The sequence below is a fragment of the Hyla sarda genome, chromosome 4, assembly GCF_029499605.1.
Source record: "Hyla sarda isolate aHylSar1 chromosome 4, aHylSar1.hap1, whole genome shotgun sequence".
In the NCBI taxonomy this organism is placed as follows: domain Eukaryota; kingdom Metazoa; phylum Chordata; class Amphibia; order Anura; family Hylidae; genus Hyla; species Hyla sarda.
In genome coordinates this window covers 409,257,894-409,271,794 of record NC_079192.1, presented here as the reverse complement: position 1 = coordinate 409,271,794, position 13,901 = coordinate 409,257,894, and the positions used below count along the sequence as shown (strand labels likewise).

At 43.6% G+C, this 13,901-nt stretch overlaps 1 protein-coding gene across 1 annotated transcript in view; it reads left to right on the top strand.

The window, feature by feature from the left end:
- The window catches only part of LOC130367515 (uncharacterized), a 64,801-nt gene that overhangs the window by 1,581 nt on the left and 49,319 nt on the right, over positions 1-13,901 (top strand). Inside the window, exons 2-9 of the mRNA XM_056569937.1 lie at positions 1,988-2,155; positions 2,363-2,479; positions 2,630-2,707; positions 5,925-6,047; positions 7,281-7,390; positions 7,657-7,822; positions 8,112-8,191; positions 9,820-9,975. Coding sequence (XP_056425912.1) covers positions 1,988-2,155; positions 2,363-2,479; positions 2,630-2,707; positions 5,925-6,047; positions 7,281-7,390; positions 7,657-7,822; positions 8,112-8,191; positions 9,820-9,975 — 998 coding nt within the window. The remainder of the gene's footprint in view (positions 1-1,987; positions 2,156-2,362; positions 2,480-2,629; positions 2,708-5,924; positions 6,048-7,280; positions 7,391-7,656; positions 7,823-8,111; positions 8,192-9,819; positions 9,976-13,901) is intronic.

Genomic DNA, 13,901 nt, shown 5'->3' with positions numbered 1-13,901 from the left:
AGGTAAAAAAAAATCAGCGACAATCCATTCATTCAGATGAAGCAGTGTGTGGCTTTATTCGTCTTTTGTTACAAGCAGCTACATTTTGGCTGTCTCACACAGCCATTAACATAGTATGTAGGTAACTAGGTTGCTAGGTAGCCAGGTATGAAGTAGCTAGATAGTTAGCTAGCCAGATTTGTTGTTAGGTTGTTATTTAGCCAGATATATAGGTAGTGAGGTAGTCAGGTATATAGGTAGTAAGGTAGTCAGGTATATAGGTAGCTGGGCACTTAGGTAGTTAGGTATTTAGGCAGTTAGCCAGGTAACTAGATAGGTTGCTATGTAGCCAGGTAAAGTAATAGCTAGGTAGCAAGGTAGGTAGGAAGATAGGTAGCCAGGTATGTAAGCAAGTAACTAGGTAAGTATGTGGGTAGGTAGCCAGTTATTTTGGGAGCTAGGTAGTTAGGTAGCCAGATATGTAGATGGCTAGGTAGTTAGATAGCCAGGAATGTAGCTAGCTAGATAGTTATGTAATCAGGTATGTAGGTAGCTAGGTATTTAGGTAGCCAGGTATGAAGTAGCTAGATAGTTAGGTAGCCAGGTATGTTGGTAGGTTGTTATGTAGCCAGGTATATAGGTAGTAAGGTAGTCAGGTATGTAGGTAGGTAGTTAGGAAGCCAGGTAGCTAGATAGGTTTCTAGGTAGCCAGGAATGTAGGTAACTAGGTAGTTAGGCAGTGAGGTATGTAGGTAGGTAGGTAGATAGCTAGCTAGTAGTGTTGCTCGCGAATATTCGCAATGCGAATTTTATTCGCGAATATCGCATATTCGCGAATTCGCGAATATTCGTGAATATAGCACTATATATTCGTAATTACGAATAGTCTTTTATTTTATTTTTTATTTTTTTCACAGTACACATCACAGTGATCATCCCTTTATGCTTCCAGCTTGTGTGGTGTAAAGAAGGCTCTAATACTACTGTGTGAGACCGGTGTGCGAATTTTCGCATATGCGAATTTTAGGTTATGTTAACTTCTGTATATGCTAATTTTCGCATATGTAAATGTTCGCATACGCGAATTTTCACATATGCGAAAATAAATCGAGGATATTACGAATATGCGAATATGTGCGAATATATGATGAATATTCGCGAATATTCGCGAATTCGAATATGGCCTATGCCGCTCAACACTACTAGCTAGTTAGGCAATACAAAAATGGGTAAGTTGGCCAGCACATACTAATATACAACTATTGCATGGACCTGGCATACAGATGCATGTAGGCATGCTAGGCTAAATATACACAAGCAGGAGAATACAGCAGCACACTGTTAGCACAAAGATATAGATGAAATCTGAAATGCTATATTGCTGTAATGAAAAATAAAAAATTGAGGTGCAAGCCTGTCAGTGTAAGCTGCAGGCTTGTGGCTTAGGCTGCATTCACATCTCGTTTTTTACATTACGGTTGCCGAATCCGGCTGGGGGAGGGACAAACCGGGCTCTCCCGTACCACAGCCGGACCAGCGCTGAACTCCATTCACTTTAATGAGCCGGCTCATTTTTGACCCGTATGCGGTTTCCTGACAGGCCCTAAAACCGTAGTACACTACGGTTTTAGGTCCAGTCAAAAAACTGGATACGGGTCAAAAATGAGCCGACTGGAGTCACCGTTTGACTCCGGTCGGCTCATTAAAGTGAATGGAGTTCAGCGCTGGTCCGGCTGTAGTACGGGAGAGCCTGGTTTGCCCCTCCCCCAGCCGGATCCAGCAACCGTAATGTAAAAACGAGATGTGAATGCAGCCTTACACTGACAGCTTTCACCCATATGTGCACAATTGGTACTCACCTAAGGAATCTAGGACAAGGCTATGGAGGCCATACTCAGGGCTAAAGCCAGCAACGCTCAAACATTGAATCTGTCATTTACCGCAAATATAATGTAACGCAGAGCCTTATAAATTACCAGCTAAAATAGTTTCATATCATTACATATAGTTTTCCAAGTCTCTGGTAGAAAAGGCTGTGAAAGTTGCTCTTGAGGTCGGGTATCGACACATTGACTCTGCATTCATATACGGCAATGAGGTTGAGGTTGGTCGAGCTATCAATGCCAAGATCGCGGACGGGACGGTCAAGAGAGAAGACGTTTTCTATACTAGTAAGGTAATGATATATCTCTATATATACAGCCATCGGTTGTCTTCTTCATTTGTTATCTTGGTCACTTACACAAGTATCAGATACAGTGTGACAACCACTAATGGCTGCCGTTGTGGTTCTCAGTCATCATTCAGAATTCCACAGACTTAGAAGATTCTTTACTTTTAATATCATCCTCAGACAGTTTCTATTTTACTTCTTCCCTTTCAGCTCTGGAACAACTCTCAGTCCCCGGAGTTGGTCCGTCCGGCCCTTGAGAGGTCCTTGAGGGATGTGAAACTGGATTACGTGGATCTCTATCTAATTCACACTCCCATGGAGTATAAGGTCTGGATATTACCGTCAAAATTCCGTCCAATATTTTATAAATAGTTCAGAGCTGGATCTGGAGGAGCGGTGGTCGGACGTGTCTCCTGATATTCCTTCTTTAGATACATTCCTCAGGTTGTACATTCATGACTTTCTTTTTCTTTTAAGCCCGGTGACGATCCACACCCAACAGATGAAAATGGAAAAGTGATTTATCACAATACTGATATTCGAGACACTTGGAAGGTATGAAAAATAACCCCAAAATCTGTACGGGGACCTAAATGTCCTAGAGCTATTTCCCTGACTTTGATGCCTCCTGGTGCTCTTAAATGCCACCAGTGACACCCGATTTTACCGCTGTCACTTGTATTGTTAGTTTTTCCTTTAATTATGATGATGATTTCGCTCCCTACATAATCGCCCCATAGTGCACTCTATATGCCGTAAAACAGTGACAGGAATGGAGGCCGGGAATCGCTATATTTCCCCAAGGTACCTGTCATATGTAGCAGCTGGATTTTATAAGATTCATGTTGCATACAGGAAAAATTGGATGAGATATGTAAAATACAGGAAAGGAACTTTGGTCCTATGTTTTGGCCTGGATTATTATGGCATAAAATGCAGGATTGGCCGCGCCAGATTTTCAGACAAGCCCTGATCAGCACAGGTGCTGAATTCAGCTGGTGTTAAAGCTAGCTGACACATAGTCTGCTAGTGAGACTGAGAGGATCCTGATCCTCAGGCCACCTATATAGCAAGGGCCACTTAAAGGGGTACTCCCACCCTAGACATCTATTTTCCCCATCCAAAGGATAGGGGATAAGATGTCTGATCGCAGGGGTCCCGCCGCTGCGGACCGCCGCATTATTGCTTGCAGCACCCACCTGTGTTCTCACCGGAACCGCTGGAGGGTCTGAGTCGTGACTCCGGGAACGGAAGTCCGTGAAGTCAGGACTCCGCCCCCCGTGTGACATCATGCCCCCTCCCATAGACTTGCATTGAGGAGACGGGCGTGACGTCACACGGGGACGGAGTCTTGATGTCACGGACTTCCGTTCCCGGAGTCGCGACTCAGACCCTCCAGCGGTTCCGGTGAGAACACAGGTGGGTGGCGCAAGCAATAATGTGGGGGTTGGCAGAGGCGGGACCCCCGCGATCAGACATCTTATCCCCTATCCTTTGGATAAGGGATGAGATGTCTAGGGTGGGAGTACCCCTTTAAGGTGTTTAGTTAGTGCTGGATAAATATGGTTGTATTTGGTTTTTGGACAATAAACAGCACAAAAAGCCCTACATTTTAACTGTGTCACTGTCTCTGACTGGTGTTTCAATCTCTACCGAGCTAAACTCCTACAATGAATACTGTAAACAGCAACATGGCATAGATACTCACTGTGACCACAGGATTGATGAACATTATGCTGCAATTTAGCTTATAGTAGTACTGGGAATATGTCACATGGCAGGATGGTGGGGCCAACCTGATGACCCCTGTGAACGCCACTATTTGTCAAATGTGTTATTTCCATAGTGCAAAGTGCAGGAATGAAACCTTTGGAAACTAGGATTCTGTGAAACAAGTTTAACAATTTACTGAAGCTTCAATCCAATAAATATTTGATCACTGTCCCTTTAACCCCTTAACGACGCAGGATGTATATTTACGCTCTCAATATGTGAAGTGTGCTCAGGGGCTGAGCGCCTTCATACCCGGCTGGTCCCGGTTGCTATCAGAAACCAGGAGCCTTTGCTAATACCGGACATCGCCGATTGGGCTGATGTCCGGTATTAACCCTTTAGACGCCACAATCAAAGTTGATCGCAGCGTCTAAAACCGGAGAAAACTGTTGCCAGTTAGCTCAGTGGGCTGTTTGGGACCGAACATCCCAAACAGCTGAGAGGACAGCGGGAGGCTTCTTACCTCGTCGCTCTGTTGTTCCATGTCTGAGATCCAGGCTGGAGCAGCAAAGCACCGATAACACTGATCAATGCTATGCTATGGCATAGCATTGATCAGTGTGCACAATCAAGGTATTGCATGTTATAGTCCCCTATGGGGGCTATAAATTTGCAAAAAAAAAAAGGGTAAAAAAATTGTTTATAAATGTGATTTAACCCCTTCCCTAATAAAAGTTTGAATCACCCCTCTTTTCCCATTTTTTTAATAATGTAAATAAAAATAAACATATATGGTATCACCGCGTGTATAAATGTCCAAACTATAAAAATATAATGTTAATTAAACCGCACGGTCAATGGCGTGCACGTAAGAAAAATTCCAAATTCCAAAATTGCCTATTTTTGGTCACTTTGTATACCCTAAAAAAATATATATATATAAAAAGCGATCAAAAAGTCCAATCAAAACAAATTTGGTACTGATAAAAACTTCAGATCACGGCACAAAAAATGAGTCCTCGTACTTCCCTGTATATGGAAAAATAAAAAGTTATAGGGGTCAGAAGATGACAATTTTACACATACTAATTTTGGTGCATGTAGTTATAACTTTTTTAAAGTAGTAAAATAAAATAAAACTTATATAAATTAGTTATCCTTGTAACTGTATGGCCCTACAGAATAAAGATATGGTGTAATTTTCACTGAAAAGTGCACTGCATAGAATCGGAAGCCCCCATAAATTAGAAAATGGTGTAGTTTTTTTTTACCAATTTTGCCCAACAAATATTTTTTTCCTGGTTTCTCTGTAAATTTTGTGGTGAAATGATTTAGGTCATTATAAAGTACAATTGGTGGTGCAAAAAATAAGCCCTTATATGGGTCTGTAAGTGCAAAATTGAAATTGCAAAATTGAAAGTTATGATTTTTAGAAGGTGATGAGGAAAAAACAAAAATGCAAAAACGGAAAAACCCTGCGTCCTTAAGAGGTTAAAGGTTGCCTTTGCAGCAGAGTCACCAACTGGAATGTCTTTTGTGTGACATAAAGTAATACTTATAAAGTAATACTTATACTGACAAACTTTGCTGCGGCACAATATTTGCAGGGTCACTGAAGAGATTAGTGAACGCAGAGGGGTCCTTGCTCAGCTTCCTCCTCCTCTGTCTAAGGCAAAACTCTGTCTTTTAGCAGAAGACTTAGGCACTTTATCTTGGAACAGAAGCAGAACTGTAACTTGCTTGTAGAACAGGATTCCAGCTAAAAAATAACATTTTGGCCTAGGTGTAGCTATGAGATGTTGTTCTGGCAAAAGCCAGCCCTAGACTAACTTAATCTTCACACACCGTGACCTGAGTCAAACTGGAATTTATTGGTTTGGGCTTCACTCCTTCTCCTGGAAGAGAAGACTAGACAAGGGACTTCCTAAAGCATGAGGCTTAGGGAACATCATGTGACCATGCAGTTCCTGTGAAATGATGGGTATGTATTGCATAGTGATGGTGAGGGCACAGGATCCCTATCCTTATAATTTGCATATAAAATGATTCTATATCCTAGGCTATGGAGGACTGTAAAGAAGCCGGGTTGGTGAAATCTATCGGTGTCTCCAACTTCAACCACAAACAAATCGAGCTCATCCTCAACATGCCGGGACTGAGATACAAACCTGTGTGCAACCAGGTAAACTAGAAATATCTTGTCTGCCAATAAATTATTGTATTACTCTCGGTGCGCCCGGTTGCTTCCCTCATTGTTTTCCCCACAACCCTACACTTTGATGTACAGGCTGCCAGGCCTATCAGGAGGTGAGAGCACTGGACCAATCGGCTCGATGCTGGGGCTCACACCTCCTGGAGACTTGGATTTAAACCTGCTCTTATTGCAAACCAGTACCCATGATAGAGGTTCTTCCCATCACTGTTCCTGTATACCCTGTGTTCCCCCTGTGATCTGACCTTATGCCTGTTTTCTGATGTTGCTGATTTTGTATCACACTACTCTCTAGGTTTGACCCATAGCTTGTCCTGACTCTGTATTTGCCGTTGTGATCTTGTACCTTATCTGCCTGTGTATTACCGGCCTGTTGTGTCTGACTATTCTAACTTCTCTGATGCACTGCACATAGTTCAGTGTAGGAAGTGTAGCCCAGTTCGGACTTCTCAAATAACTTTGTGCCTGATTCCTTTAGGAAGTGCTTAACGGACCTTAAAGGACATGTCCGGTGCTCACTTTTCTTATTGTATCCGTTCCGGGCTGCAAAAAAAAAGAAAATAAGCTTTCTCTTGCCTGCCTAGGCTCCCCCGGTGCTCCGATACAGGCGTTCGGTCCCCGGGCTGTATTCTTCTTGCTTCCTGTTAGCCTGGCACGTCACACAGAACTTCAGCCTATCACTGGCCGAGGCGGGACATCGCTGCGGCCGGTGATAGTTTGAAACTCCGTGTGACGTGCCGCGTTAACAGGAAGTAAGAAGAATACAGCCCGGGGACCGAACACCTGTATCGGAGCACCGGGGGAGCCTAGGCAGGTAAGAGAAAATTTGTTTTCTTTTATTTTTCAGCCTGGAACGGATAAAATAAGAAAAGTGAGCACCGGACATCTCCTTTAAATCCTGGTGCCATCCACACCCCCATTGCTTGTGCACCTATTCTTGGTCCTGAATGCCTATATAGCAGGTCTTATCTATACATGTTTAGGGTTCTAGTATTACCTATAGTACAGAAAAAAAAATGTTTGTTGTTGGCTCAACAATTCCAGATGTTTTCTTTTGTTTCCTGAATGTTACCTTTGAAAATGCCATAAATGCCCCAGCTATCCGCACTCGGACCCCCATATTTCTCTAAATAACATCTGTACTAGGTTTTTGTACCTTGTTATCTATCATTGACTCCATTAAGACATTTTGTCCATCCTCAGGTGGAGTGTCATCTCTACCTGAATCAGTCTAAGCTGCTGGAGTTCTGCAAGTCACACAACATAGTCCTGGAGGCGTATGGGGTGTTGGGCTCTACTCGGGATCCGAACTGGTAAGAAGGGACATGTGTCATATCTAAAGGATGACTCTCTCAGAATTGGGCCAACCAAAGTTGCAAGATGCAGGTCCTGGTCAAAAGTTATAGCCTCCCCGCCCCCATCCCTGTCTCTATACAAAGACTGCTTCAGGTGGTGCCATGTTGCCTTCAGTGAACCCCTATGATTCTGCACCATTAAGGTCACACTAATGTCTTTCAATAAGTAATAGCTAATTCTTAGTGCATGGAAGTTTATTTATATTCTATCTTTACTCTTTCAGGATTGATCAGACTGCTCCGATCCTACTGGATGACCCTGTGCTCAATGCAATTGCTAAAAAACATGGCCGAACTCCTGCCCAAGTGGCAATGAGACACATGCTGCAGAGGGGGATAGTGGTTCTTGCTAAGAGTTTAAAGGCAGAAAGGATCAAGGAGAATCTTGAGGTAGGTGTACATATTATCAGATCCTGTCCTACTAGCTCCTAGAGCCCTCCCCTCCCAGCTCTATCTGTATACTGCTGCTGCTATCTCTATGGGATCAGCATATATAGCAGTTATACACATCCCCTCCAGCACTATCTGCATACTGCTGCTATCTCTATGGGATCAGGATATATAGTAGCTTTACCCCTTGACACAATAAAACAATTGATTACAGAAGTATTCACACCCTTAGACTCTCTGGTCCTGTGCATGAGGGACTGACTTCTACCTTTGGTGACTGCAATTTCAGGTTTTCGGGTTTGAGTTGAGTGACGAAGAAATAAAAACTCTGAACGGACTGAACCAAAACAGACGCTACGTGGAATTTAAGTAAGTAATACACATGGTAAAATATGTTCCAAAGAATATTGACAAAAAACATGTTTTTGAAAAAAATAAAAAAATAAAGCTGGTATTATAATACAGATACATATTCTAAGAATGATATGGTGTCCACAACAAATAATGGATTCTATTCAAACTGTTTATAAAGGGTATAAACAACTAGGGTTATATATACATCTATTCAGAACACATACACATACATAAAGTATGGGATCTATTTGAATAGTAATACAGAGAATAATAATAATACCGGAGGGGCAAACATTGGTCTACAGAAGGAAGAGAATGGTTTGTTAGAACATGAGATGCGTTTGTGAACTAAGAAATGACTAAAATACAAGTGAAGAGGTGATGAAGCAGTATACTTGCAGAAACCCGTAGGACAAGATCCGGCAGACTGCCAGGAGGGACAACATTACAATGTGCATGGTGGTTGACTGAGGGGCCTCAGGGCAGGCTGGGTGTCATAGTTCTGTCACAAGTACAAGGGGTCCCTACAGGTGTACTCGGTCTGTAGGCGGGCTGTAGCAGAACTGCTACAGTGCTCAGGATAGTTGGAGTAGTAGTGAATAGTGATTGAGGATAGGTGTAGAATAATAGCAGATGTCTTCAGGTTGGGTGTGGTATTACATTTTGGCTCCATTCCCTTCAATGGAACTTAGCTGCAAAACCACACCTAACCTGGAGACAGACGGGGAGCAGTATTTGAAAGAAATTAGCTCTGTTTTTCTATTTCTGGATAAACCCTTTAAGCAGCCATCTCTTCTGTTGTCAACTCTGTGGAATCACACAATACAGGTATAAATGGCTCAAATAACGTCACCAGTAAGTGCCCAGAGAATGGCTAAATTTTGAATTCCCTGCTGGTCTAGTGCTGTCAATTTTCTTTTAGTGATCTAGGCAGTGAAGCAGTTAAGCACAAGTTCCTTAGTGGTCCAAGGCAGTGAAAGGGTTGATTTTAAAGTCTGTGTTTGTCTAAGGAAATATAGGGGTTAATGGTAAACGTCCCTGGGGGGGGGGGGGGTGCATTGATAGCTCTTAGCTTCTGCCTATGGCCTTACTGGCCCTGGTGAGCTGGGTAATGCTAGGATTACATTGCTGTTTGCATCCGACCTGTTTAGGGTCCGATTGGCTCTTTTTTTTCTTGAGCCGAATGGACCCTGAAATGGGTCAGGTGCAAATGGCTACTGCTGGATACTGATGGACCCCATTCACTTGCATGGGGTCTATTGGTGATGTCTATTGGTGATCCAGTAATTTTACAGGAGTTTAGCAAAGAAAAAATATTGTGTTTGCACTATTTTTTTCTCCGCTAAACTTGACGGAACTGCAGACAGAACTCCACCTAACAGAGCCCAATGGCAGTGTGAACGAGCTCTTATCCGGGACTTGCACAGCAAATAATTGTTTGGCAAAGACCCCAACAGCTGCATGGTTCTCTCTATGGTAGGGCGCAGATTGTAAAGGAAATTACTACTGGAAGAACCTTTTTAGCTGTGTAGCAGTGTGGCCACAAGGTTTAGACTCTCCCTCAGGGAAAGGTCTGAAAAACTAAAAAAATCTCTCCTTACAAATCGGGAAGATCATTCATAAAACGCTTTGCCTGATCGCAGAGAGAACTGCGTGGCTGAACAGTTCTCTCTTTCCCTTCCCTGCACACATCTTTATGAACAATGCAAGAAAGGAACAGGAGAAAGGCCAATCACCATGCAGCCTCCTGTTACACCAAAGACAATTCTGGAACCTGGACAAGTGAATAACCATGGGAGGTAAGTAGTCCTCGAATTCTAAATTGACCCACTCACTTGGCTACAAAAGCCAAGAAGGAACAATGACTGGAACTAAGACTGGAGCAGAATTTTTTTCCATTCCACCATAAAATCTCCTAGGGGGTTCTGAACTTGAGGACGCCCTAGGACACTGGAGTCCAGGGCAGTTGTAATTTTGAGAGAGAACCAGTGCAAGAACCAGGCTAACCTCCACATTGACCGGTGAACAGTACCTGTTTAAAAGTGAAGTAAATGCCTTGGATCAGCCCCATAAGCATAAATATACATACCCATGTTTAGGCTTTGAGTCAATACTGCCAATCACTGGAGGCATGATGGACCAACCAGTAAACATCCACAATTCTAACATAATCCTTTTTGATTTTGCAGGATGGAAGATCACCCGAAATGGCCATTCGATGAAGAATATTAAATTTGTCCGTTTCTAAATTTTCGAAGAATGTTAAATTCACTTCGATAACGTCTGAAACTAAGATATATAACAGTCTGAGAATACGTGTCACAGCGCCACCTTATGGAATAAATTAAGGAAAATGTATCGGCTAGATTGTTTTTACTGAAATGCTTCTAACATCTAATTGTAATTAAAAAAAAAATTAAATTTTTCTAGGGGGCAGCCATGTTGCCTATGCTTTTTTCCCCCTCACAGCACTTAAAGATACAGTATGCCTAATAGCAAACTCTATGGAAATAGGCAACAATACACAGTAGCCGTCCCATTGTCACTAGGAAAAGTTCGTACTCCATGACCTTTGTCTTCGGAACCGCAATTTTATAGACCACTCTCTTACTTTAGGGAACCTGAAGCTGGGCCAGAATGATAGGTACTCTACTCGTCACAACAATCCAGTGGCATGAAATGTGTAAACTGGCTGGAAATTCTTGTAATGGGAGACTTGGCCTGACATGACTCGATCAGGGGTTGAAATGCCAGAAGTCCCATGCCTTTCGACTCCTGATGTAAGGTCAAGTCTTAGGCTATGAGAATTCACATATACCTGTCGCTGGATAGTAATGACAGGTACTGGACCTGGTCAGGTTCTAAGCTTGTTGAATCCTCATCTTAGAGTTGGATACTGACAAAGAGAAGTCTGTAGGGGAATGCACAGCCCCATCCCGTCGTCCTCATGTGAAATCTACCAGGAAATGTTTTGTATATGTCTTGTGTGAACGTCACGTCACGTAGGGCAGGGAAGACTGAACCTCTATCCCTGCCTACTCGCTAAACGGTGACTCTACAACTGGGCGACAGTCCTTACACTAACTTAAGTGCAGGGGTGTCATGGTCAAAACAAAAACTGTACAAAGTCGGAGACACACAAGTCAGGAAACCAAAATACTGGAATGCAAAGTAGTGAACGGATATCAGGGAATCATGGCAGCAGGTATATAGTGCACAGACAACAAACTAAAAACCAAAGCAAGATAAACAGCAGATATGATAATATGAACAAGACAGGATAACTAGAAATATATACGGCAAGACTAAACCAGGAATGCAGTGAATAGACAGGTAACCTGAAGTCTAGACATTATATAGATCAAGGATGCATGAGAACCAATTCACACTAGACAAAATACAAAAATGCACATAAGCATAAGCACAAGAAGAGGTCTGAACACAGGTCAAGATACTAAACAGATCAGGAATCACTAGAACTAATACACACTAGCTACAAAAAACAAACTGGCTCCCTTGTTGGGGAAATAGCAAAGCTCAGGAATGGACCTAACCAATAGGAGGAACCGGATAAACTTAAAAACCCAAACTCCAAACATGGTGGGAATAAACAATCTAAATAGACTATAGGACACGACAACTATGTGGGACAGGACCTGACCTTGGAGGAATACGTAAAGTAAAAACACATCTAACCACGGTTAAAGGGGAACTCCCGTGCCCCAGCATTCTGAACGGGCAGCCGTGGTTGTGATGTCACGGTCATACCCCCTTGGGATGTGACGCCATGCAACCCTCCATTCATGTTTATGGGATTAGGCGTGACAGTCGTCATGCCCCCTCCCATAGACATAAATGGAGGGGACATGGCATGACACCATGAGGGGGCATGGCCGTGATGTCACGACCGTGGCCGCCCTCTCCAAGTGTTCTGAAGAGGATGTTCAGAGCACTGGGGCACGGGAGTACCCCTTTAAAGAGTCAGGATTCACAGAAACAGGTGTGAACACTAACCAAGACGCAGGACAAGACTGGGACAAACAAGTAACTGGACTTTTCTATTTGAGAAGCAATATAACAGAAAAGTTCTTATTGGTTGTCATGAGGTTGGTGTGCAGCCTTTATTTCTTATATAAGAATGTTCTAATCCAACTCCCATTGTGGCCTGGAGCCAGGACCTGGACCATTGCCCCAGAGTCCTTGGGGGCTCGGCCAACAATTCAACATTCACCGAAGGAAGTTCAGAGCAGTTCAGGGCAGGACAGAGCTGTGAGCAGCATTATGGCACTGACAAAACATTCACGAATCACCCTAAATGATGTCCATCTTCACCAGGGGGGCCTCTTCTCCGCACTTCGGGCCCGGAATAGAGACGATGCCTTGACGACGACGCACATGGACGTTGCTCATGAACTTCCCTGTGCGTCATCGTCAAGGCAACGTAACTATTCCGGGGCCGGGCCCGAAGCGCGGAGAAGAGGCCCCCCCCCCCCCCCCGGTGAAGATGGACAGCCCGGAACGACTATCCCTCCCCATCGGACGGTCCCTGCAGCACAGATGGCCCGGACCAGCTCACCCTAACGTCCTGCCGAGGGGAGGTGAGTACAAAACTAAATGGGGGTGGGGGGGCTGGATGATGACGAAGGCCGCAGTGGTCTTCAACCTGCGGACCTCCAGAGGTTTCAAAACTACAACTCCCAGCATGCTTGCTGGGAGTTTTAGTTTTGAAACATCTGGAGGTCCGCAGGTTGAAGACCACTGAGGGCGGAGAGTTCACTCGAGTATAAGCCGAGGGGGGTGTTTTCAGCATTTAAAATCGTGCTAAAAAACTCGGCTTATACTCGAGTATATACGGTAGTTTAAGAATAGTTTTTGCTGTTGGGATTATCAGTGCAGCGTATATTGGTGTGGGGGATGTAATGAGAGCGGCAGGCAATGGGTGTTACCATATTTTTTGTTTCTTTGCCCTGGAGATATGTGATGGGGATGAAGAAGTGTCTGTATTTTCACTCATTAGACAATTCTATAGTCATAGTCTGTATCCGAACTAATATACCTAATAATAGACAGTATTACATTGTATTGTATGTTATGGTCAGCACTCTGTAGTTCTCCTCGGAGATGATATTCTCTCAGTGGACTGTCTGGTGCATGTTAATGGCAGGATACCAAGAGCAGGGACTGACATAATACGTAGAGGCACGGCAGACATAATACATGGAGGCAGAGCAGACATAATACATGGAGGCAAAGCAGACATAATACATGGAGGCACAGCAGACATAATACATGGAGGCACAGCAGACATAATATATGGAGGCACAGCAGACATAATACATGGAGGCACAGCAGACATAATACATGGAGGCACAGCAGACATAATAGATGGAGGCACAGCAGACATGATACATGGAGGCACAGCAGACATAATATATGGAGGCACAGCAGACATAATACATGGAGGCACAGCAGACATAATACATGGAGGCACAGCAGACATAATACATAGAGGCACAGCAGACATAATACATGGAGGCACAGCAGACATAATACATGGAGGCACAGCAGACATAATACATAGAGGCACAGCAGACATAATACATGGAGGCAAAGCAGACATAATACATGGAGGCACAGCAGACATAATACATGGAGGCAGAGCAGACATAATACATGGAGGCAGAGCAGACATAATACATGGGGGCACAGCAGACATGATACATGG